The 24,324-nt window shown below is 34.9% G+C and overlaps 2 protein-coding genes across 4 annotated transcripts in view; both read right to left on the bottom strand.

Moving 5' to 3' along the window:
- Positions 1-67: 67 nt before the first annotated feature.
- On the bottom strand, positions 68-5,252 carry LOC145998333 (protein GVQW3-like). Its single transcript, XM_083134737.1, has 2 exons — positions 4,817-5,252; positions 68-114 (listed from the first exon to the last, which is right to left on the bottom strand). The coding sequence occupies exons 1-2, from the start codon at positions 5,250-5,252 to the stop codon at positions 68-70; spliced, it is 483 nt and encodes a 160-aa protein (XP_082990863.1).
- A 3,964-nt stretch (positions 5,253-9,216) lies between these two features.
- anchor (integral membrane protein GPR155 homolog anchor) overlaps positions 9,217-24,324 on the bottom strand; it is a 115,009-nt gene continuing 99,901 nt past the window's right edge. For 2 of the 3 annotated variants that reach the window (XM_083135385.1, XM_083135386.1), the window contains exons 14-17: positions 23,031-23,247; positions 21,107-21,267; positions 16,087-16,227; positions 9,217-13,697 (exon numbers count right to left, since the gene is read on the bottom strand). In XM_083135385.1, the coding sequence (XP_082991511.1) occupies positions 13,499-13,697; positions 16,087-16,227; positions 21,107-21,267; positions 23,031-23,247 (718 nt within the window). In that variant the 3' untranslated portion in view covers positions 9,217-13,498. The remainder of the gene's footprint in view (positions 13,698-16,086; positions 16,228-21,106; positions 21,268-23,030; positions 23,248-24,324) is intronic. The other variant, XM_083135384.1, reaches the window with a different exon arrangement.

The following is a 24,324-nucleotide window of genomic DNA, read 5'->3' as shown; positions in this document are numbered from 1 at the left end:
TCAGCGAGTCTTTCTCTCCCTAATCAGTGATATTCCTAGTCTACCAATAGGTACGAGATATGGCTAGTCAGGTGTGGTTCTCATTACGGAGTTCTCCTTCATTTCCTAATTTACCTATGGCAATGAATTCATTATCTGTGCTAGTTGGATTTCAATACAAGATCCACTTTCTCTCTCTCAGCATCTAGTAATCTTCCCTGAAACTTAATTGGGATGTCTCAAGTATCTCAGCACTCACTCAGCAAATGGAATGATCAGTTACTTGACACCCGTGATGCCACTGTTTGTTTACAAGTAATCTACGGACTGATATTTACACAGTCTAGGGAATGCAGACCACCAAAAGCAGTAAAGGCAAAAGTAAAGTCTCTGACCCCATACAACACAAGTCATCTGTATGTACTACGAATATTTCCTTAATTAGGATGCTTCTACTTTTAATGAACCAGTCTCAAATTACAGATATAAGTAGTGTGTGCTACCCTTTCTCTTGTATGAGTGGTTAGTCTTGGCGTAGTCATGCATGGATTTGATTCCCAATAGGGCAGTGATATGTCAAAAAGGTAAAAGGAGGGAGGTTATATATAGATCCTCTACCAATCAGAACTCATCGCTCAAGCTGGCCTCCATGGCAGAGTGGTCAGCGTAACATTCTAGATTCAAGAGGTTCCAGGTTCAAACCTTGGATGTGTCATTGTGTTTGCCTTATCATCCATTACATCTGTTCATCATCATGATTAACCCATAACACATAAAAAGATACGTAACTTACTTCAGTATGTTCTGTTATGATCAGGGAATGGATTTATATGTATATACATATTTATGTGTGAAGCTGAAATCAGTTATATTTTGTATTATCTTTGCTCATTATGGCATGTAGACTCGAAAAATTGTTTTTATTTTCCATATTGTAGGCATAGGGATGTGGCGACCCCATCGCACAGTGACTTGTTCACTGTAGTTAGTCAACCAACAGAGTGAAATGGTCAACATTTTGATCTGCTGGGATTTACAGAGCTGTCCTGTCACGGCTCTACGAGCGTCCCACAATCGGCAGAAGTAGGGTATGGTTGGTGAACTACAATGTGATCCTCCCAGCTAGATCCGAGGGATACACTGACCAAGGACAGGTGCGGTCCTCCATTCATATTGGAGGTTGGACGTAGAGCTGACAACTCTGCACTGTAAAAAGCCATGTCAAGAATCAGCAATATGAGGCCATGGATGTTCCCAAGGTAAAATATTCTGGAGGTAAAATAGTCTCCTATTCAAATCTCCAGGCGGGGACTACTTTGGGAGATCCCTGGACTAAGAATAAGATCTACATTAGGAAAAACTGTAGGGATGGGTCGATATAAAATTTTGGTCGATACCGATAAAGTACCGATATAAAATTTACTGATACCGATAACCGATTTTCTACCGATCCGATACAAAATTAGAAATGGTCCTTGAAGAACCTAAAAGTTTCATTGACCTCCTTAATAAATGTGTGTTTCGAGGTGACTGCAGTGAAAAAGAAATGTCATATTTTGACATTTACGTTTTTAGAAAGTAGGGCATGGAGATTATCCATAAAAATTACAACAAAATGGCAGAAGTTTGCTCTAAATTATCAGATATTTATCGATATATCGGATCGGTAAAATAATGGGTAATTTTGCCGATAAACCGATACACCGATATGCCTATATCGGCCGATACTGATAGAGTACCGATTAATCGGTCCCATCCCCAGGAAAAAGGATATTAAATTGGGCACTTGGAATGTTCTGAGTCTTTACCGGCCTGGGGCATTTTAGTGTACAGTTAATGAGATAGTTAAGTATAAATTAGATATAGTACTCTATCTGTCAAGGAAGTTAGGTGGCCAGGAGAAGGTAATTGTAAAACAAAAAATTATACTTTTTTCTATGGTGGTACTGAAAATCATAATTTTGGAACAGACTTCTTCATAAAATAATAGAATTATCTCGGCCCTAAAAACAGTAGAATGTATTAATGATAGGATATCATATGCAGTTTTACAAGTAGGTGGTGCAAAATTAATTTAATAAACATTCATGCACCAACGGAAGATAAAGATGACAATACTAAAGATGATTTTTATGCAGAGTTAGAACAGGTCTTTGATAAATTTTCCCAGCATGATATGAAAATTCTGTTAGGTGACTGTAATGCAAGATTAGCAAAGAAGAGGCATTTAAACCTACTATTGGAAAAGAAAGTCTTCATAAAACTAAAAAAACTAAAACTCTCTACCCTTCTTAAACCCGAAGGTTCATGGCTGCAGCAACACAGGCCTTCCATCTTTCCCTATCTTGAGCAAGATCTATATACTCTTTTCCATCCATACCGATTTCCTTTAGGTCTATCTCAACGTTGTCCCTCCATCTTTGTCTTGGTCTTCCTACAGGTCTCTTACCATCAGGTTTCCCAACAAGAATCCTGTAAACTCCTCTTTCCTCTCCCATTCGTGCCACATGGCCTGCCCACCTAAGTCTTCTTGATTTAATCATTCTAATAATATCTGGACATGAATACAAATTATGTAGTTCTAAATTAAGTAACCTTCTCCACTCACCTGTCTCCTCATCCCTTTTAGGTCCAAAGATTGTCCTAAGGATCTTATTTTCAAATACTCTCAAATTATGTTCCTCTTTCAATGTAAGGGACCAAGTTTCACACCCATATATTACTACAGGCAAAATTACTGTTTTGTATATTTTGACTTTTAATTTCTTAGATATTAAACGAGAAGACAAAAGTTTATGGAGAGAGAAGTAACATGCATTTCCTGAATTAAGCCTACTTTTTATTTCCTCTTCAATAGAATTTTCACATGTTAATATTACTCCTAAGTATTTGAATTTGGAAACTGGTTCAAACGAGTTGTTATCGATAATTAGATTTTGATTATTACCTAACACTTGGTTTCGACCTGTAAGCATATATTTAGTTTTCTCTTTGTTAACTTCCAAACCTATCTCTTTAGCAGTTTTGAAAAATATTTTAGCATTATTCTTAATATATTTATATCATCCCCTAATAAATCTACATCATCTGCATATGCTAACAACTGAGTCACACCATTTAATTTTAGTCCTTCTTTAGTTTCTTTTACCTTCCTAACAGCATATTCTAAGGCAAAATTAAAGAGCAATGGAGATAATGCATCTCCTTGTTTTAACCCAACATGAATTGTAAATTTGTCAGACACATTAATACCCACACGAATTTTACTTTCTGTTTCACTGGTGCATACTTTTATCATACTAACAAGCTTCTTAGGTATTCCAAACTCTACTAATATATTATATAATTTATCTCTTTTGACCGAATCATATGCTTTTTTGAAGTCAATGAATAGCTGATGGACATTTTGATTATATTCCCACTTTTTTTCAAGTGTCTGTCTAATGTGAAAAATTTGATCTGTAGTTGATCTGTTACGTTTAAATCCACATTGAAAATCACCTATAATTTCATTAGCATATGGGGTTAGTCTTGTTAAAAGAATGTTAGATAATATTTTATATGTTGTTGAGAGTAGAGACATTTCACGGTAATTATTGCAGTTCATTTTATCACCTTTTTTAAACACATTAACAATTATGGATTCTTTCCATTGTTGAGGGATTTCTTCTTTATTCCATATTAGTAAACAAATTAATTTATGAATTTGACATATTAACGAATTTGCACCATATTTAATTAACTCAGCTGGTATTAAATCTATGCCAGGTGCTTTGTTATTCTTTAGTTTTTTAATAGCATCTTTAACTTCAGTCAAGTTAGGTTCTGAAACTAAAGGTTCTGCTGTGTGGACTTCATTTACTTCTGATTTATCTCCTACATGAACATTTAAAAGGTTATTAAAGTAGTTCTTCCATCTATTTAGAATATCGCTTGGGTCAGCTAGAAAATCACCGTCTTTATCTTTTATCAAGCTTACTTTAGGTTGCCACTCCTTTCTAAATTCACTTACACCTTTATATAAATCTCTGATATTTTTGGTTTTGCTGTTTGTTTCAATTTCGTTAATTTTGCTTTTCAAGTAGTCACTGGCACAGTCAGCACCTCTATGTGTACGGGCATCAATTATACTTCGAGGGTGAATCAAATATGAATGAGCCTTGTGCGGAAAAACAAAATTTATTGAGGGAAACGGAGACATTGCCACATCCTATTTTTCTACATAGTCTCCGCCCTTAGTGATACATTTTTCCCAACGTTGTGGTAGGTTCTTGATGCCGTTCTCGTAGAATGAAGCTGGGCAGGTAGCCAACCAGTTGCGCACAAAGGTTTCCACCTGATCGTTGGTAGCAAATCGCTCGCCCCCAAGTGCTTCTTTTGAGGGGTCCGAACAGGTGAAAATCACATGGTGAAAGGTCTGGACTGTATGGTGGATGCGGAAGCGGTTCCCAGTGCATTTCCACCAGTTTCTGCCACGTAACACCTGCTGTATGGGGTCTGGCATTGTCGTGGAGGAACAAGACCTGGCGGATGGGACAGTCTCATCGTTTGCGTCGATACTGCACCTTAACTTGATCCAGGAGGCCGAAGTAGTAGGGTGGGTTGATGGTCCGACGTTCGTGTAAGAAATCAACCAGTAGGATCCCCCTCCAGTCCCAAAACACCGTGGCCAACACCTTCCCCGCAGACAACCGAACTTTGACCTTCACGGGGTTTACTTCTCCTTTCCTCCTCCACTCCATGCTGGCACGCTTGGATGCTGGGGTGTAATGATGGACCCATGTCTCGTCACAGGTAACGATGCGATGTAAAAACACTTCCCCTTCCACGTCAAAACGAGTATGAAGCTGGCGAGCAATGCGAACTCGGTCATCTTTTTGAGCAACATTCAGCAGCTTGGGAACCCACCGAGCTGTGATTTTGCAGAAGCTCAAGTGCTTTGTGATGGTTGATTGGACACTTCCATAGCTCACACCAAGTTCTGCCGCAATTGGCTTCACAGTGACTCGGCAATCCTGTTCGACAAGCTCACGAACACGAGCCATGTTGTCATTCGTCACACTGGTGCGAGGACGACGGGGGTGCACTTCATTTGCAACACATTCACAGCCTTGCTGGAATTCCTTACACCACACCTTCACTCTTGCCCACGAGAGGGTACCCAAATTGGGCCTGCAGTCTCCGGTAAATTTCGGCTGGTTTGACGTTTCCTGGGTGAGGAACTTGATGATTATGCATTGCGCAACAGACACTGGCACACTCTGCTCACTCATCGTGAGAGCTACTAAACGTAGCATGCGACATGCCGGCTGTTCTGGTTCCTGACTCACGACAGCCCCACCTACAGGCCGCACATGCCCAATCACACCCTGCTACCCATTCCGATGCTTAGCCAATCAAGGCTCGTTCATATTTGATTCACCCTCGTAGTATGCCTTCTCTTATCAATGAGAATATGATCTATCTGATTATGAGTTTTACCATCTGGAGAAGACCAGGTGAATATGTTTATGTTTAAAAGTGGTACTTTTCACAATTAAATTCTTTGAGGTTGCAACAGTAATCAATCTTATACCATTATTATTACTTACTTCATGAAGACTTTCTTTACCAATCGTGGGTTTAAATGTCTCTTCCTTGCCAATCTGTGAATTACAGTCACCTAATAGAATTTTCATATCACACTGAGAAAATTTATCAAAGACCTGTTCTAACTCTGCATAAAATACATCTTATTAAAAGTCTCCATGAATGATAATGGTATAAGATTAATTAATTTTACAACCTCAAAGAATTTAATTGTGAAAAGTACCACTTTTAAACATAAAAGGTATCCATAAATATACCTGGTCTTCTCCAGATGGTAAAACTCATAATCAGATAGATCATATTTTCATTGATTAAAGAAGGCATACTAATATAATTTGACGTTCGTTCACATAGAAGTGCTAACTTTGCCAGTGACCGTTATTTAGTAATTGCTAAATTAAGAGAAAGACTCTTGGTGATAAATCAAAAACAAAAAAATCTAGAAGCTCTAAAATTTAATACAGAAAAATTTGCTGATGATATAATTAAGGAAGACTACCAAATTAAACTGTCAAATAGATTCGATATTTTGCAGGATTTAAATGATGAAAATAAATAAGAATTGAGAGCACATACGTAATGCAATAGAATCAGCATCTAAAGAAAGTATAGGATACCATAAACCAAGAAAAAGTAAACCATGGTTTGAAAATGAATGTCATAAAATAGAAATAAGAAATCAGGCTAGACTTCGATGGTTAAATAACTCTGATGATACATATTTAAGCAATTATAATAGAAATGACCTGCCAACTATGACATTAAATGTTTTGTCACAAATATGCAGTCCACTATCTTAGATCTGATTCAATACAATACAAAATGCATCATAATGGTTTCTTCTTACAACTCCATTTAGTCTTATGATACAAACGAAAACTTTCTGAAACATCATCATTTGTAACAAGAAAGAATGTGTTGTGTGTGTGCATGCTTAATCTTTGATGTTACTGCCTTCACTCCACTCAAGACAAACCATTGCCCGACATTAAGCAGTGTATTCTATTACACAGGGTGTCTGATAAGTCACTACCCTAGTTTTAAATAATTGTGACTTCATTTGCTTACAAATTCTGCTCCAACTAGTGTTGCTATACAGTGTGTCCACAAGTCCTGTCCCTTGAACTTTGAATAGCTGTAAGTTGGTAACGAAATGTCAGAGATGAATACAACTTTAACACAAGAGAGCATGGTCCTTTGGAATGTTTTTGCGGTTGAAAGAAATACACCATGTATCTGAAGAAATGCAGGAGGGGGAGGGGTATGGTGCAGGGTGGAGAAAAAAAAATGAACAAAATCATATTTTTGCCCCAAAACTTCTCTCAATTCCTGGTTTACGAAAACTTTCTCTGAACTTTTAGTCTCTATGTACACAGAAATGTCAAGAGCGGCTATTTTTTTGGTTCCAATGTGTAGGGTGACAGAAATTAAATTTTATGACAGCAGCAAATCCATGTATGACATAATTCAAAGTTCCACATAAACCCAAACATTCTCGATACATTTTCAAACAAGTATAACTGTGCAACGTATCATACTACACAGTACTGTTATCTTCAGACATCCCTGTGCCTTCTTCACACAAATGTGAGAATTGTCACCCATCCAATATTGATAGTTATAACTTTTAACAAATACTAACCTTTTAACAAATACTATCTCATCTGACCACAAAATGTTATCAGTTTCGTCTGACATTCACTAAACTGTGGCAAGCAAATTCCATCTTCCTGTCTAGTTGTCAGAAAGCAATAGATGTAATATGGCTTCTATGGCTTAAAAGAGAATTGTTGCAGTTTTATACTGACAGAGGCTACTTTCAAGAGACCCTCAATGTGGATTTCTGTAGACTTCTTCTGAACATATAATTAAGGATGTCAACATTGTTGGCTGTCTGCAATGTTGACCATGTTCAGTCTTGTCAAACAAAACTTCAATGAATGGAATGTATAACACTAAGTTAAAATCATTTTAAAATGGGGAGTGACTTATCACTCATGTACTCATGAAACATGCCCTAGAGTGGCACCACTCAGTAACACTGTATCAAGGGGCACTTCATTTAATTTTTGTCTCCACATATGCATCTGAACAATTACTTGGAAACTAGTTTTTAGTCAGTGAAGTGTGTAAATAAGAAAAAAACAGAGAAATACATACATAAAATTTTATTACAAAAAATAACACATTGTTTGAAACAATGAAAATTACAAATTGATCAATCTTAAATTATATGTGCAGCACTGAATGTTTTCCTTTAGAATTAATGTAAGAAGCACATCTTTAAAAAAAATTAAAGATAAAATAGTCTGTACTCTATGAAACATAATGACTACTACAAAAGTGTGTTCTTTTTCATTATTTAGAATATTTATTGTCACTGATTCATCTCGGTTAGATACTTTATTTGCCTAAAATACAAACATGATAATGTTGTGCATACTGGAATGGTTGTACAGGTACGTTACATTTATTTTAAACTTATTTTACTACACACAGTTGAGAAGAGATTAAAAGCAGAACACACCAAATGCCTGTGATATGCATTTCAGTATATTTTAATGCATACCTTATGGGTGGGTGATACTTCAAGTATGCAAGCCAATGAAAAGCAATGATCTTTCTGCTGCAAAGCCAAAGGTTTGCTTTATCTTGGAAACTGGTGCAACAACTTCTGCACATGCAGATCCACTACAGATGTCAACATACTACAGGGTTATTGCTTTTCATTATTAAAGATTTTCATTTCGGATAACCTGTATATGTCGCACTATACTGTGAACAATTAGTATGCATATAGAAGCTAACATTAATTTATTACACCAAACAAAAGATTAACACTACAAATTATGGCTTGTGTCCAAAATGTGCAAAATGCAGCCTTCAATTATGGTCTTGTCAGGAGTGACATCAGTGCAGTTCGAAAGCACAAATTAAATGAGCAATCGAGCTGATAGCATACAGTATGCGAAATTGCACACTCAATTTACTGCACTTGTTTGCTTCTTTGAAAACATGAAAGTTGAAAGTTCATCTGTTGTTTTTAGTTCTTCTGTTGTATGGAAATTTAAGTGTAAGATTTTTTTAAAATGCTATAACATATTGTGATGTGTGTATTACTCACAGCTAATTAAGAGAAACATTAAAAAGATGAGAGATCAATTACTTACGTGTGTGAGTACGAAATGTCGATCAAAACAACATTTCAGAGGTGATGACTGCCTCCTTCTTCACGCTAATGCATATTCCTAGACACATGACATGGTGTCATGTTAAAAAAGTGTTAGTTGAGGATACAGGTAAAAGGTTATGGTAAAAAAACACTTATGGAAAAAATCCCGCATTGTAGCTGTAACCTTCACACTAATAAAACTCACATCTAAAACCACGCGTTTCCTATTCTAAAAACACTTAAAAGAAACATTGTAAGCGGTTGTTAGTTAGGACTTTTCTTTTAAGTGTTTTTAGAATAGGAAACGTGTGGTTTTAGATTTGAGTTTTATTAGTGTGAAGGTTACAGCTACAATGCAGGATTTTTTTCATAAGTGTTTTTTATCATAACCTTTTACCTGTATCCTCAACTAACACTTTTTTAATATGACACCATATCAGGCATCTAGGAATATGCATTAACATGAAGAAGGAGGCAGTCATGACCTCTGAAACGTTGTTTTGATCAACATTTCATACTCACACACGTAAGTAATTGATCTCTCATCTTTTTAATGTTTCTCTTAAAATGATATGTGATTTCATACGGTTTTGATTCATGTATATGCATGCTTTATTCTATGGTGCTGCAGTCGAAGTGTAATTCGAAAGACTTTAGCATCCACTTCAGGTTTCAAAACAACAATAGAATTCATGAATAAGCATTTAATTCGCTACAAATGAATAGTGACAAAGAAAAAAAGAAATAAGGAATGGTGGTGTACAATTTCTCAACGAAGTGTGTCCATGTTTCTTCATTAATTTTTAGAAGAAAAATTCATTAAAAACCTGATTCTTCTAATATCACTTCACAAAACAAAAGGATGTTACTCTTAGAAAATATTGAATATATCATAAATGGTAACTTTCTTAAAACGAGAACACCATAAGAAGATACATTTTCATTGAGAAAATGAACCAGAACCTATGGGCAAAAGGGTACTTGATGCCAATTCTACACGTACAGACAACGAAATTTGGTTTAAATTGTATCTTCTGCAAATATGCTGAAAAAGAAACAAACTGCCAGAGTACTAAGTGAGGTGAGTGTACAATCATAGCGATCCTATTGGCTTTCAATGATATCGCTACAACCCAGAAGTGTCTGCGAGTGTACAAACAAAAATGCTATGCTATAACTTTATTGAATACGAGATGAAGGTAGCATCTTACATGCACAATTGTGGCCATTCTGTGGAGGTGGTGTGATCAGCACCATGCTCATGCTGCCTCATGGTTATTAGAGATTGGGTGAACCTCAGAGCCACTTCATGCAGACACATTACTGGATGAATTTGCACCTGAAATCACCCACCTTGGGAATTGAAGCCGGATCTACCAAATGGGACTACCGTGGCTCTATAGAACATTTTGAATATACAAACAAATAAACACAATTTTCATTATGGATTTAAAATCATGAAGGAGAGGAAAAGAACATTAGGAAGAAAGTATTAACAGAAAACAAACATGAAAATATGCGCATATAAACCTAAATATACAAAAAAGATCCACATTAGTTTTCTGACATGTACTTCAGCCCTCTCCAGGACCTCTTCCTATCAGATGCTAAACTAACTACGACATGATTTTTTTCATTTGTACATAAATTATTATTAGCCTTGAAATTATTGAACAAATTGTTGCACCACGTGCCTTGCACGGCAAACCAACTACATATTCTGTGTTCATTTTCAAGATGCTTAATTTTTTACTGTAAAAAATATTACATTAGAACAGCACATGTGCAAAACAACGTTTTAATGATTCAAACCCACGACCTCTGTATGTTACGATATTTCTGAAAATTCAAAACAAAAGAGCTCATCCGATGATAATTCTACTTAATTCTTGTAATCTGGAATAACATGATTTGATTTCCAGACAGCTTGATACATGGCCTTAATGATGTTAGATGAATCCAACAAAGTAAAAAAAAAATGTTGATTTTTTTTCTGAAAATCTGCAGCTCCACACAATTTATAGTTGTGTTTGCATCACAGAAAAATGGTATTATGGTAAGGTTAAGTTTAAATATGTGACTTGACATACTTAATACACATATGTATCTTCAGAATATGCCTATATATCATGTGATATTACAGTTTATCTGGAAAAGACATAACATACACAGAGAATCGAATAGGTGGAGGGAGAGTACAGTAAAACTACAGCTGATGTGATACCTAAGTTCATAGAGTACAAGTGTGAAATTCAATGTTTTAACAATTTTTCACTAATATTTCAATAGGTGAAGCAATACATATGGTGGAATAAATACTAGAACAACAAAGTTCTGAGGTAATATATACAATGTATATCTATTCCCATGAGAAGCAAGACATCTGCACACATTGTCAACTTTTAATTTACACATTTTTATTAGGGTTATTATATTACTCACAACTTAATTTTAAAAGCACCACAACCATTTCCGTTGCTTTTCTATTTACAGGCATCCTTATATTTGTGGAAAAACCACAACCTCTGAAACTAGACTAGTCTTTGTTCATACAAAAATATCCCAGATTTCTCTGAAATTGTTCCCTGCACAAAATTTTCACTCTATACATTGTAGTAAAATATAAATCACATGCTTATCCTCACAATTACTGATATGAGATTAGTACAAAGTAATAGGAAGAATATAATTTTGTATATTGACACAAATTATTCTCGGGAAAAATAGGAATTATGTAAAATTAAAATTTTCTTCTTATAACTGTGTGTGTTTGGAAATCACACACTTGGAAACCTCCTGCCACGGGAGCTTATAGGCAGATGAGGCAACCATCTACTACAGATTAAATTTTTGCCGAGACAGGAAGTACGTATAAAAAGTTTACCAATAGCAATGGGTGATAGCATAAAATTCTGATACCATGCAGTGAAAAACAGTACATACAAGCAATTTAACTGTACTTTTTATTTTCACATGACAAGAAATGAAATAGGAATTGTGGAAAGCACTTACAGAAATATCACATTGACGAAATTATCAGCAATTAGTATTGATAAACTGATATACTTCCATTGGTTACTACTTAAAACCTACTCTTACGTCAGGGGTGGCTACAGTATGGCTCACGAACCACTATTTGACATATACTGTGTGCTTGCAAAAATATATTGAATGAGCTCCTTTCAGCATTGCAATTATGATAAAAGGTAAATGAAAATTTGGAAGCTTTATAATTCAGGGTTGCTACTCTTCTAGGGCAATGATAAAATTCAAGTATAATCCCAGGTTTTCAAGGCGAAGTATACAAAAATTAAAGGGTACAAGCAGATGTTTTATCTATTTCAACCTTACATATTACTGACTCTCACTACCCACACACACATACACAAAAATATATTAACAATATAAAGGGTCTGGGTGATTCCTATATCCAAAGATTCTAATTCAATTCAATTAAATGGTAAAATATATTTAAAATATTTAATTTCTGGTGTGAAAATATTTAATTTCTGGTGTGGAGTTGTCATTTCACACATTCAGACTCGAAAGAGATCAATAAACACAAGTCGCAAATGTTACGGGATATCTACGAAAAATTATTAATTGCATAAGAACTTCAAACTCAAATTTACCTAATCAACTTCATCAAGATATCTTGTATTGCAATAATCGTCCATCTATCAGACAGATATTGCTCTGCAAATGAAACTAACAAAGGAAACGGATTGAGAGAATTCTGTTTTTATTTTCCAGGCAGCTATGTTTTCCTTTCTTAATAAAATTAAAAGCTGAACTGTGAAAAACTTGTTTCAGGACATTTATATTATATATAAAAATAATTCAATGGGATTTGGATTAATAAAAGTTGCAATTTTTCACATCTACGGAAAAAAATTCACGCAGAATTCACACAATTCCCGGAGCCAACAATTAATGAATAATTTACCAGAATTCAAGGAATTCCCGGTGAGTAGCCACCCCATAATTACATGCTGAGAATAAACAAAAGGTCAGCTGAATTATCTGGTACCTCATGAACATATCTATTATCATACTATATAATTAAAAATTTTGATTGGTTAGTTACTAAGATGATTAAATATCTTCGAAATATCTGTTTTTATCCCTGATATTATTACGTTTAACAGTCTCATTTAATGTCAATAAATTACAAATATGCATATATTTTTTATATTTCTGTAGTGCAATGGATATCTCAGTAATATAATATGTAGATGTAGATATAAGTATATCAGTTCAATATAATTAAAATCTTAATCAGCCAAGACTTGCTTAGAACACTGATTATACATATACACGCGTGCCTTGTTTTTAATAAAACTCATATAAATTAGGTGTTAAAACCATGAAATGAATAAATATTATCACACATGCCTCGTAATATTTTTGCTAAAATGTAACAAAAAAATATGTACGCAATATTTGTGTATTGTGGTTGTTAGGTAAAGCAAGCTTTGCCACCCCTGTTCCTATGAACACAGCTTCGATGTAAAATAACACAAATATTCACAACAAAACAATGTCAGGTATAAATTCTCAGTTAAAGCTATAAAACAGAAGATTCTTTTTTTAAAAAATAACTGCAGACATTAACAAAAACACAACATAACAAACATGCTTTCACTTTTCAGCCATTCATGCACACATACATAATCAATATGAGAACAATAAAATTGAAGTTACGTCCAAAAATAAAACATGGCTTTCTCACTGGGAAAAATAATACATGAGATTTGCTTAATGAGCAACAAATTCGTAAAAATAAGCACTGTTCTGAAAATGGTGTTCATTATCCACATGCCTAATAACTCTGCCATCTACAAGACTTCTACCGTACTGCAAAGCTTCCACTTCGTCATGTGCAAGTCCTACTCGAATCAGCCATTCCGCAAACTCAGACCCACGGAATACCCTGTAGTACTGCTTCAAGCGCCACCTAGAATGATACGTAAACGTTTCATACATTTTAATCCACTTTATCTCTTAATAGTTCATTTCCACAGTATGGTGAATTAATTTTATTAATTCCTCACAATGGTTCATTTACACAGTGTGGTGAATTAATTTTATTAATTCCTCACAATCTTCCCTGTCTTCCACCCCCTTCTTTTGCACTCCAGTCTCGATGTTTTTCGGTTGTTAATTTACGCAACCTATTGTGGTTTTTAAGTAACTTCTTCCTTTTTCCTAGAGTTGCATGTTTTGTCTACCTGCTCATACTGGAGACAGCCAGGTTCCCGTACGAGCACATATCGGGCAGCAAGAGAGTGCAGCAGGAGACAGCTCAGTGAGTCGTGGGTTTGATTCCCCCAGATAGGTCAAGAGTATAATGGATATAGTATATTAAAAAGGATCGGTTATGTCGTTTCGATGTTGCGGAAGTGTTGGATTTTTCTGTTCAGTTTAATTGTGTTGAGCACGTTGATTCTTTGATTAATTATTATTTCTTAGTGAGTCTTGTGATAATTTTCTGCCTGTGCCTCTTTTCGTAAGTTATTTGTCCAATACTCCAGTAGTGTCAGACAGCGGAACCATTATCCCAAGTAAGTTAAATATGTAGTTGTAAGATTTGCGAACACCTCAAAGGTTGAAAGGCTCATTTATTCATTTCACATACAGGATTCCAACCAGATTTACCGTCTGTAATTTTCCTTTCTTTTGAATCGAGAATGCCAGCTGAATTGTAAGGATGGCTGATGTTATAAACGGGCAATTTAACTGTTTCTTTAGGATGGCTTTTAGCTCAGAAAAAAGGGAGCTTAGGTGAACAGTTTCTTGGTGTATTTAATATTGTGTCTGTGATAAAACTGTTGATACGATTTACATGTGCTATTCATTGTTAAGTGATAGATATGTTGAAATAAATCAAGGCATTTGAAATTACTGGTGGCATATTATTTGTTTGCTTGTAAAATTCTGTAAGTCTAGTGGCAAAAAGGGGGGATACCTTCTTAGATAAACTGTGTATTGCATTCTGTTGTTTAGCATACTTCCTTTCCTGGTTGAAAATAGCAATCAGTGTTCATTTAAGTTTGGATCTACAGAGAACCTTTGTGCCCCAGAAACGGTACGTAAAGAGAGGAGTTGCACGCTTAGGATTCGAATCAGTGGCCCAATCGTACCGCTACTTGGAAGCTAGCCTGTTTGTTGCGAGTACCATGTTACTAGGGTAGAGAACACACCCGAAAATGGAACATCATGGGGGATGTACAGCCTCGGTCCTCTGTGAGCAAAAAGTGTATTGGTTTGGTAGTCAAACCAATGTTTGGATGACATTGTTTATTTCCATGTCTCAATTTCCTAACCACAACTGAATGCTGCATATGGAATAAAACAAATTAGTGTCTGATGCACTAAATGTTGCCAAATTTTCTATCTTGTAAATAAGCAATAGATCAACATATGATGCTCATTGTCCCAATTGACTGAATGCTGGAAGAAGCTGTATGAAAGATTCTAGATGGGAAGGAAGAATGGACAATTTGAACAATGCTTTGTTTATTGTTTGGGACATGTCCTTCAGCACTATCAATAATACAATTACAGTATTATTTTTGTTTATTTGCATTACATTACATACAATGACCTTTGGTATCCCTTTATGTTTAATCTTCCTCCACACTCAAGTATCGAAATACATATTAATTTTCCAAAACATAAAGTATTGTTCTAATTGTCCATTCTTCCTTCCCATCTAGAATTTTTCATACAGGTTCTTCGAGCTTCTTCTTCTTTTATTGGCTCACATCGCCTTTAAGCAATTTCTAGCCAAAGTTGCCAAGCACTGGTTTCATTGTGCTTGATCTTGCTATTCACTTTCCTCAAAAAATTATCTTATCCATTGTCACTTTTTTCAGTATTATAGACCTTTCTGTTCCTAAGGTATGGTGAGATTTCGTAGTTTGTCTTGGTATCGTTTGTTTTGGGGGTTGTGAGCATGTCTATTTTGTGATGTTATGTTTCCAGGCAAATCTATACAAGATCCACATAATCCTAGTTTGAAGTTCAGAAATAAGTGTTGATATGGATATCGGAAATGGGATTTTTGCACATTGTAAATTTCTATATAAAAAGTATCACAATGAAGTTGCCATAATGGGATTGAAAAAAATAAATGATTAATTGATTATAAAACTTCTCCACATTGGCAGGAAGTTGAGGGCACAACTTGTAGATGTGCTGAGTGTTCATTAACTAATACATGACCTTTTATAGGATAGAGACAGATTGAAGGCTTGAGTTGTTGCAGCCATAAACATTCAGGTTTAAGAAGGCTAGAGAATTAGTTAGTTGATAATTTTTTTTCCTTTCTTTAGCAATGTTACCTTCTGTCCCTCGCAATATCTCTCTTGCACTGTTCCACGTGGTAAGTGATGAACTGCTCGCAAATGTGTTTGGTTTCCAAGTCTACTTCGCTCCAAGCTGGAAGCTTCAAAGTTTCTGCTCCATACCAAAACCTACGCCACCTGTAATAATTTAATACATAAATTATTTCATGACTATAGCGTGTACATATTGCAATAACTCTTCATTTCACTCACATAAAATTAACAGATTGAATCATATGATTTAGAGATGGGCCAATATGAAATTTCAGGCAATACAGATCAACTTCGGATATAAAATTTACTGATACCGATACCTGATATTCTACCGATCCAATATAAAATTCCAAATGGTACTTGATGAACCTGAATGGATCATCAACCTCTTTAATGCATATTTCAAGGCAGGGGTGCCCACAGGGGGGGTTTCATGACACAGATCTTCACACAAAAATGTAGGGTGATGATCATATAGTTTGATTGACTTGTTATGGATTTTTAGTTTTGGTAGTTTTGGTTATTATGTATAGTTTTTCTACCTACCTGTGGGTGATTGCGGTGATAGGGTTGAAGTGAAACAGCACCTCTTATGCCTTTAGAATAGGTTTGGATGGAAGGGGGGCATGGTATTCGCATTAATACAAGGGAAGTTGAGCAGACAAACTGTGCAGAATAAGGTTGACACTAACAATGGCAGTGAGCCTAAGTATATAAAGTAAACATATATTGCTTAAATATGTCTGTATTATACAATGCCCCCCCCCAGAAGTCAATTCTAGGGGGCAAAGGGGACAAACATTGATGGCCAAGGGCACCTGCAGGGGGGCACAGAGGATCAATTACCCCCTTGATTTCAAATTTTATGCACATAAAAATTCATTTTGTAAAATTGTCTTGTTTGCTCGCATTATCTGCTTTTCTTGTTTTCGTCAAGTTCAGAGCTGTAGCTAGGGGCGGTGAGAGTCGGGCATGGGCACCGAATGATCTACATGAAAAAAAAAAGTTGTAAAAGAGAGAATGCCATGGCATCCAGTGAAATTATTTGCACCCTAGTAAATCAATATTGTTTTCAATTGCAAAAATTGGATCTAAAAATTTTCTTGCTTGCTTCACTCGCAGTGTACTTCTTTTCTGTAATGTAATATATTTCAATAATATGTGTTGTATATTTGTATTGAATAAACTTTGAATATGTATACAATTTAGTGTTAGCTTGTTGCATATATATTTTCTTATTTTATGTTGCTCCATATTGCATATGTGGAAAACATATGTTGTAGATGAAACTTACACATGTATCTTCTGAATGCATTTTTCTGCCATTCAAAAATACAGTTTGTGTGCTTGATTTTCATTATTAGCTAATGTGAAATTGATGGTGTTGAAAAAATATTTCAAATCGTTTTGTTCCAAACAAATGCTTTAGCACAGACTTCTTTCTACCCTCTTTTTGCGTAATTTATGAGAATAATAACGTCTTTGATACTACTAGTAGTAGTAATAATAATAAAGCTGCCATTATTATTATTATTATTATTATTATTATTATTATTATTGGTACATTTATCCTGATACTTGCCCCCCCCCCCCCGACAAAAAATTGTAGTTGCACCTCTGGTATTATATTTTTCCGCAAATTTTGTGACAAATTTGATTAATTTGAGTAATTAAATCAGCATAAACGGGGGGAAGAGTGCGTCATGGGCCTGGGGGGGCATCCCTGTTTCAAGGTGACTACAGTGCAAAAGAAGTATATTTGGACAATTACTTTTTTAAAAAGTGGGATATGGAGATTATCCATACAAATTATAACAAAATGGCAGAATTTTGCATAAATTATAACATATTTACAGATATATCAGATCGGTAAAATAATGGGTAATTTCACCAATATATACCTATATCGGCCAATTAATCTGTCCCATCCCTAATATGATTATTACATACACAAATGCGGAATATTTTTAATGTGGCAATTGCAGAAATTACAACTGTAGTGGTGTCCGAAAAGTCACACTACAAAGACTTTGGACGTACTAAAAGCCATAGAGACATAAACCTTGCATTGGGTATTAACTTTATCTATATGAATATCTTTTAAAACATTAAACAAGAAATGATTCTCTACATGAATGTTCAGTATGAGGAAAATCTTACTAAGGTGAAAAAAGTTTTTGTACAAAGAAAAAACAAACATGGACTAAACACAAACAGTTATGCAGTCACTTGCAATAATTTTCGATGTGTATTGGCGGTCTCTGAGAGCATTTATCAAGTTGGGTTAATTATGACATGTTCATAAAAACGTGTTTGCCAAAATTAAGAGGTGTACTGTCAACATGGGTTGTGTCCGAGGGCAGGACCAGGTGTGCCCAACATCTATTCAGTAAATGCCCAGATGGAAGAAAAGAGTTAAAATTTATCATTAGAAAAGACTAATGGAAGAAAAGAGTTAAAATTTATCGTAATAAAAGACTGATAGAAGAAAAGAGTTGAAATTTATCATAAGAAAAGACTAATGGAAGAAAAGAGTTAAAATTTATCATTAGAAAAGACTAATGGAAGAAAAGAGTTAAAATTTATCGTAATAAAAGACTGATAGAAGAAAAGAGTTGAAATTTATCATAAGAAAAGACTAATGGAAGAAAAGAGTTAAAATTTATCATTAGAAAAGACTGATAGAAGAAAAGAGTTAAAATTTATTGTAATAAAAGACTGATAGAAGAAAATAGTTTAAATTTATTGTAATAAAAGACTGATAGAAGAAAAGAGTTAAAATTTATCATTAGAAAAGACTAATGGAAGAAACGAGTTAAAATTTATCATTAAAAAAGACTAATGGAAGGAAAGATTTAAAATTTATCGTAATAAAAGACTGATGGAAGAAAAGAGTTTAAATTTATCATAAGAAAAGACTAATGGAAGAAAAGAGTTAAAATTTATCATTAGAAAAGACTAATGGAAGAAAAGAGTTAAAATTTATCATTAGAAAAGACTAATGGAAGAAAAGAGTTAAAATTTATCATTAGAAAAGACTGATAGAAGAAAAGAGTTAAAATTTATTGTAATAAAAGACTGATAGAAGAAAATAGTTTAAATTTATTGTAATAAAAGACTGATAGAAGAAAAGAGTTAAAATTTATCATTAGAAAAGACTAATGGAAGAAAAGAGTTAAAATTTATCATTAAAAAAGACTAATGGAAGGAAAGAGTTTAAATTTATCATAAGAAAAGACTAATGGAAGAAAAGAGTTAAAATTTATCATTAGAAAAGACTAATGGAAGAAAAGAGTTAAAATCTATCATTAGAAAAGACTGATAGAAGAAAAGAGTTAAAATTTATTGTAATAAAAGACTGATAGAAGAAAATAGTTTAAATTTATCATAAGAAAAGACTAATGGAAGAAAAGAGTTAAAATTTATCATTAGAAAAGACTAATGGAAGAAAAGAGTTAAAATTTATCATAAGAAAAGACTGATGGAAGAAAAGAGTTGAAATTTATCATAAGAAAAGACTGATGGAAGAAAAGACTAACTTAGTCACACCCACACCTACAATCCATACAACAAGTATCCAGCAACAAACAATCCATAAACAGGTCAATGTTGTGAAGGGAGACCATTGACAGTTTACTGCTTGCTAAGAAATCGGTTGGGACCCACTTACTTCCACAAGTACCCCAGTTGATGCAGATGCAATTACACTTATGTGTAATACTTCTGCAAGTTTGTAACACATTGAGGAGGAATAATTTCCCATTGCGATCTTCAAATCTTCATCATTCATGACCAATGGTTTTTCAAAGCAGATTACATCTTTAAGCGATTCTTGACCAGCCTCAATTTATTTGTACCACCTCTGTGCAGTATGATTTGTTACAGCACTGATTCCTAATACATACTTTACAACATGACTCAAATGCATTTGTACCAAATGAAGGAACGATTAATTTTGCTTTGTGTTTCTGCCACTTTTGGCTAATTGCAAATGATCATAAGGTGAAGTAGATGAAGGAACAATCACATCCATGAGTGGACACCACACAACGTAAGTCCCATAGAGGATTATACTGGCCATGGGTTCAGATACCAGAGCCTCGTCAGTCTGCAAAATACAGTCCAGGGTGTACTATATGGAAGAGAGAATTCATTTTGGGGTCACCCCTTGTATGCTAGGCACATAATTTTATGATCAAATTAGCAACTGTAGCATACACTACCACAAAGTGACAGAACCAATTGTAAGTACTTTTATAACACTAGAATGGCAGGAGGGGTCATTCCTCAAAATTTTGTGACTTTTCATAATTCTTTGTTCTTTTTAACATGGTATATTGAAATCTACAAAAATAAAATTTAATTCTCTGAAATTTCATGTTATAAGCCTAGAACAGCAGGAGGGGTTAATTTGACTCCTGTAAAGTTTCAATATTGTTTGATGCAATATCAGCATTAGGTTGTGGTTCCTGTGTCAACCTGTCTCTAACATGTTACCAATTGTCACAGTTTACATGTTGCCATGTAGGTACTGTTCTTGGACCGGGAAAGATGTCTCCAAACACGTCGCATCAAGTAGCAGTTTCTCATGGTAAAATGTTGCGTATTCTGTAGTGTTCAGTTGTTGATGATTATAATTTTTATTTGTAATCAAAATGTATCACAAACCACCTAAACACTGAATATAATACATCAAGTACAGAAAATAATATCAATTAAAAATATGTTCCCATTCTAAAATAATTAGAATTTTAAATGCATTTTTATGAGGGGTCAAAATGACATATTTCTGCTGTTATAGGGGGTATCAGATCCTTCACCGTTCTAGTGTTAAATACATATTCTTATTAGAGATCAAGCATAATAGGAGAATATTACAATAACTCCACACCTCATCAAAACATTTGTCATCACTATTAACCTAGATATAAATCAAATCTAACATAAATTAATCTATTGATCTAGACGTAACAAAAATACATAAAAAAAATTGAATATTGGATAATAAAAAAAATCAACTCACCTCTTCACAAAAGGAACAATTACAAGTTGTGTGTCAAGTCCAAATATAACAAATACAAATATACTTTGTCCAAAATTAAGAGCACCATCTAGGAATGATAATTCGACGTAAATTCCTGATTCCTGTTCCATTATCAATGTCCAAACACAGAGAGCTATTCCCTGCAAAGCACAACATATATTAGTGGCTTAGGAAAAAAAGGCACTTTCTACTTTTAAGTGTACTGAGCTATAGTTTCAAACAAAAGCTATTGAAATTTATGGACACAGCATTGATTTTGGTCCTTAATCCCAATTCTTGTAATGCATGGATGCAATATATTCAAACAATAAAAAATAATAATAATAAAAAAGAATTATGTGCTGTAAAAGATTGATTGATTGCTTTTCTTTCATATTTTGCATAGTTTTTCTGCCACTTTTGGCTAACTGCAACAATCAGGATGAATGATGATTAGATGAGATTAATGAAGGAACAAAAGGAGCACCTATGGCCAAGTCAAGATTCAAACCTGGAACTTTTGGTGACTAGTCCACTTTATGAACACACAGGATAATCAGGACTGGGCCTACAGTTTAAAGTGAAATCTGAACAACTATGTGCCTCCACTGGCCCTTGATTACAAAGAACCCTGTAGTTGACTACTGAAGTGGTGATTGCAGCATACACATAAAAACACATGGTTTTCATTTAATACTACTATGTAAGCATTTACTCTCTCTATAGGATACTATTTACTCGAACATCAGCAACATCAAAACAAAACAAAACAAACAAAATAAATGCACTACAAGCATACAGAGTAATATAGCTCATGTAATGATGTCAAGTAGACTTGTATTATCATGCGACTAAAGCAAGTTCTACCACTGGCTAGACCTCAGAGATGTATGATTGAAGAGTTTGGCATATCAAAACCTTGCTGACTTGGAGACTGGGCAAATACCCCTTACACAGGCTGAGTATATTTTAACTCCATGTACTTCTTTTTTTTGGCCTGCATGGCCTGATAGTGATTTATTTAAATTTACTTATAGTTCATTAATAGATATTTCACTTGTTCAAATTGTTGAAATGTATTTGTTTAGTAAGGGTCGATTACTCCGGGTCATGGTCAGATGGGTTTTATGCTGGGTTGCAGTAGACTCGTTAAAGCCATATTTTCTACAGACTGGTGTTCAGCTTGACTGATTTACAGGGACAGATTTTTTGTTGAAAACAATAAAAAAAAGCACGATAAAAACACTTTAAGAGTTCTTCCAAGCTTTCGATTCCATCTCGGAATCATCATCAGCCCTGTCAAGAGGTGACGGAAGGGACGCACTAGAGTAATGACAGCGGAACTTCAACCATGTCCCTTCCGTCGCCTCTCGATCAGCCCTGATTCTGAGATGAATTGGAAGAACTCCTGAACTAAAGTGTTTTTTTATCATGCTGTTTGTGTGTTCTTTATTGTTTTCAACAAATATGTTGCCGACACATGATGTAAGAAGTTTTCTACTGCCATAGACAGACTTTTCATTATGTGTTCTTCTTCCTAAAAGAATGAAGAATGCTAATTGTAATTATAGAAATGAAATTAAAATGGAAAAATGATACATGTATAGGGTTGTTCTTGTTAAATGTGGAAAAATGAGATTGAACTGTTCTTATTATCATACAAATTTGTGTGATGGGTTTTGTTATTAAATGATTGTGGTATTTATATTTACTCAAAAGAATTGTTAATAAAATTTGGGAGTGAAATGAAGATTTTAAATTGACCATATTAACCATCGAAAATCATAAAGTGAATAACTTCCATTACACAAATAATTAAATCCCATTCTCCACCCCACCCCCCTCCCCTTGTTTTAAAATTGTGAGGGAAATAAGATGTGTAAGGGATTATAGCACAGATGGAAGATATTAACATTCTACTCACCACGAACATAGAACAAACAAGTAACAAGAGGAGAACGATATGTTTCATAATCTGAGATTTATCCTCGTCTTCCATGATGAACTGGTCTTCTGCTTCGCCAAGCTCAGGTGCCCTTTGCTCTGCATGGTACTCCTGCACCAGCTGACGACACTGCTCCCTCCGGGCAGCTGGACAACCAAATCTTGCTGGACACAAGTCACCAGGTGCATGAGTGATTCTATGTAAAAATATGTGTTACATAACAATTATTGAAAAAGGTATAGTTGAGTTTAATAAGAACAATAAAAATTTACAAAATTTGAAACATGAAATTTCTATTTTGCCAATTGTCTATTTCTACTACCTATTAATGTGGAAAGACTAATTTCTCACAAGTGCTATAGAACTAACTACATACGAGGGCTATTTTTTTTTCAACTTCTGATGGTGACGCCAGAAAGCCCATGAAGTACTAGGAAGCGAGGCATCACAAGGCATGATTTGTGTCCCCCCTGCTACTACCACCACCACTGCAAAGGCCAACGCTTCAGTTGAAGCTGAACGACGGGCAAGTAGAGATGTCAGCTACAATCGACTCTCCTGCTGAGTGTGAGGTGCATAGTGTGATACGATTTCTACAGGCAGAGGGGGACAATGCAGCGCAAATTCATCATCGAATGAGCTGTCTGCTGGAAAGGCATGCTGTCTTCAGGAATTGTCTTGCTTCATGAGAATACCCGACCGCATGTTGCTGCTTCAACCCAAGACCTTCTTCAACAAATTCATTGGGAAATGTTCCCTACATCCCAGTGCCGGGTGACTTCCCACCTTTTCCCGGCGATGAAGAAGTGATTGGGAGGACGGTGCTTCCACACCAATGTGGAGCTTTGCCAGACCTGGCTCAACAGACAGGCGGCACCTTTCCTTGCAGAGGGTATTTGAAAGCTGGTGCATCGGTACGATAAATGTCTGAATTTTCTTGGTGATTACATTGAAAAGTAGATTATACGTGTACGTAACTTTTGTCAATAAACCCATTTCGCTACTCACTGTGGTTATGATTTCATGCCCTATTGGAGGTTGAAAAAAAAAAGCCCTCATAGTTTTGAAAAAAAAAAAAAAAACTTTTTGGAATGTGTTAATGAATTATTTAGTTTATTTCACGGCACATTTCCATTATTTTTTGGTTAACTGTGATGATGGGGATGAGTGGTGATATGATGAAATGGATGAAGGAACAATCACAAACATACATGGACGTCACAACACAAGTCCCACTGGGGATTATATTGACTGCAAGCAGTGGTGGCAATTT

Source organism: Lepisma saccharinum, chromosome 14, assembly GCF_977018435.1.
Source record: "Lepisma saccharinum chromosome 14, izLepSacc3.1, whole genome shotgun sequence".
Taxonomy (NCBI): domain Eukaryota; kingdom Metazoa; phylum Arthropoda; class Insecta; order Zygentoma; family Lepismatidae; genus Lepisma; species Lepisma saccharinum.
Note: the sequence above shows the minus strand (reverse complement) of the source record. Positions and strands in the feature narration are given on the sequence as shown.

Bases quoted from the DNA above. Each gene is read 5' to 3' on its own strand.
- LOC145998333 (XM_083134737.1), bottom strand. From the start codon at position 5,252: ATGAGTGAGCAGAGTGTGCCAGTGTCTGTTGCGCAATGCATAATCATC. The intron at 115-4,816 runs GTTTTGACGTGG...TCATTGCCATAG, and splicing joins TGCTCGCCAGCTTCATACTC to GTAAATTAGGAAATGAAGGA.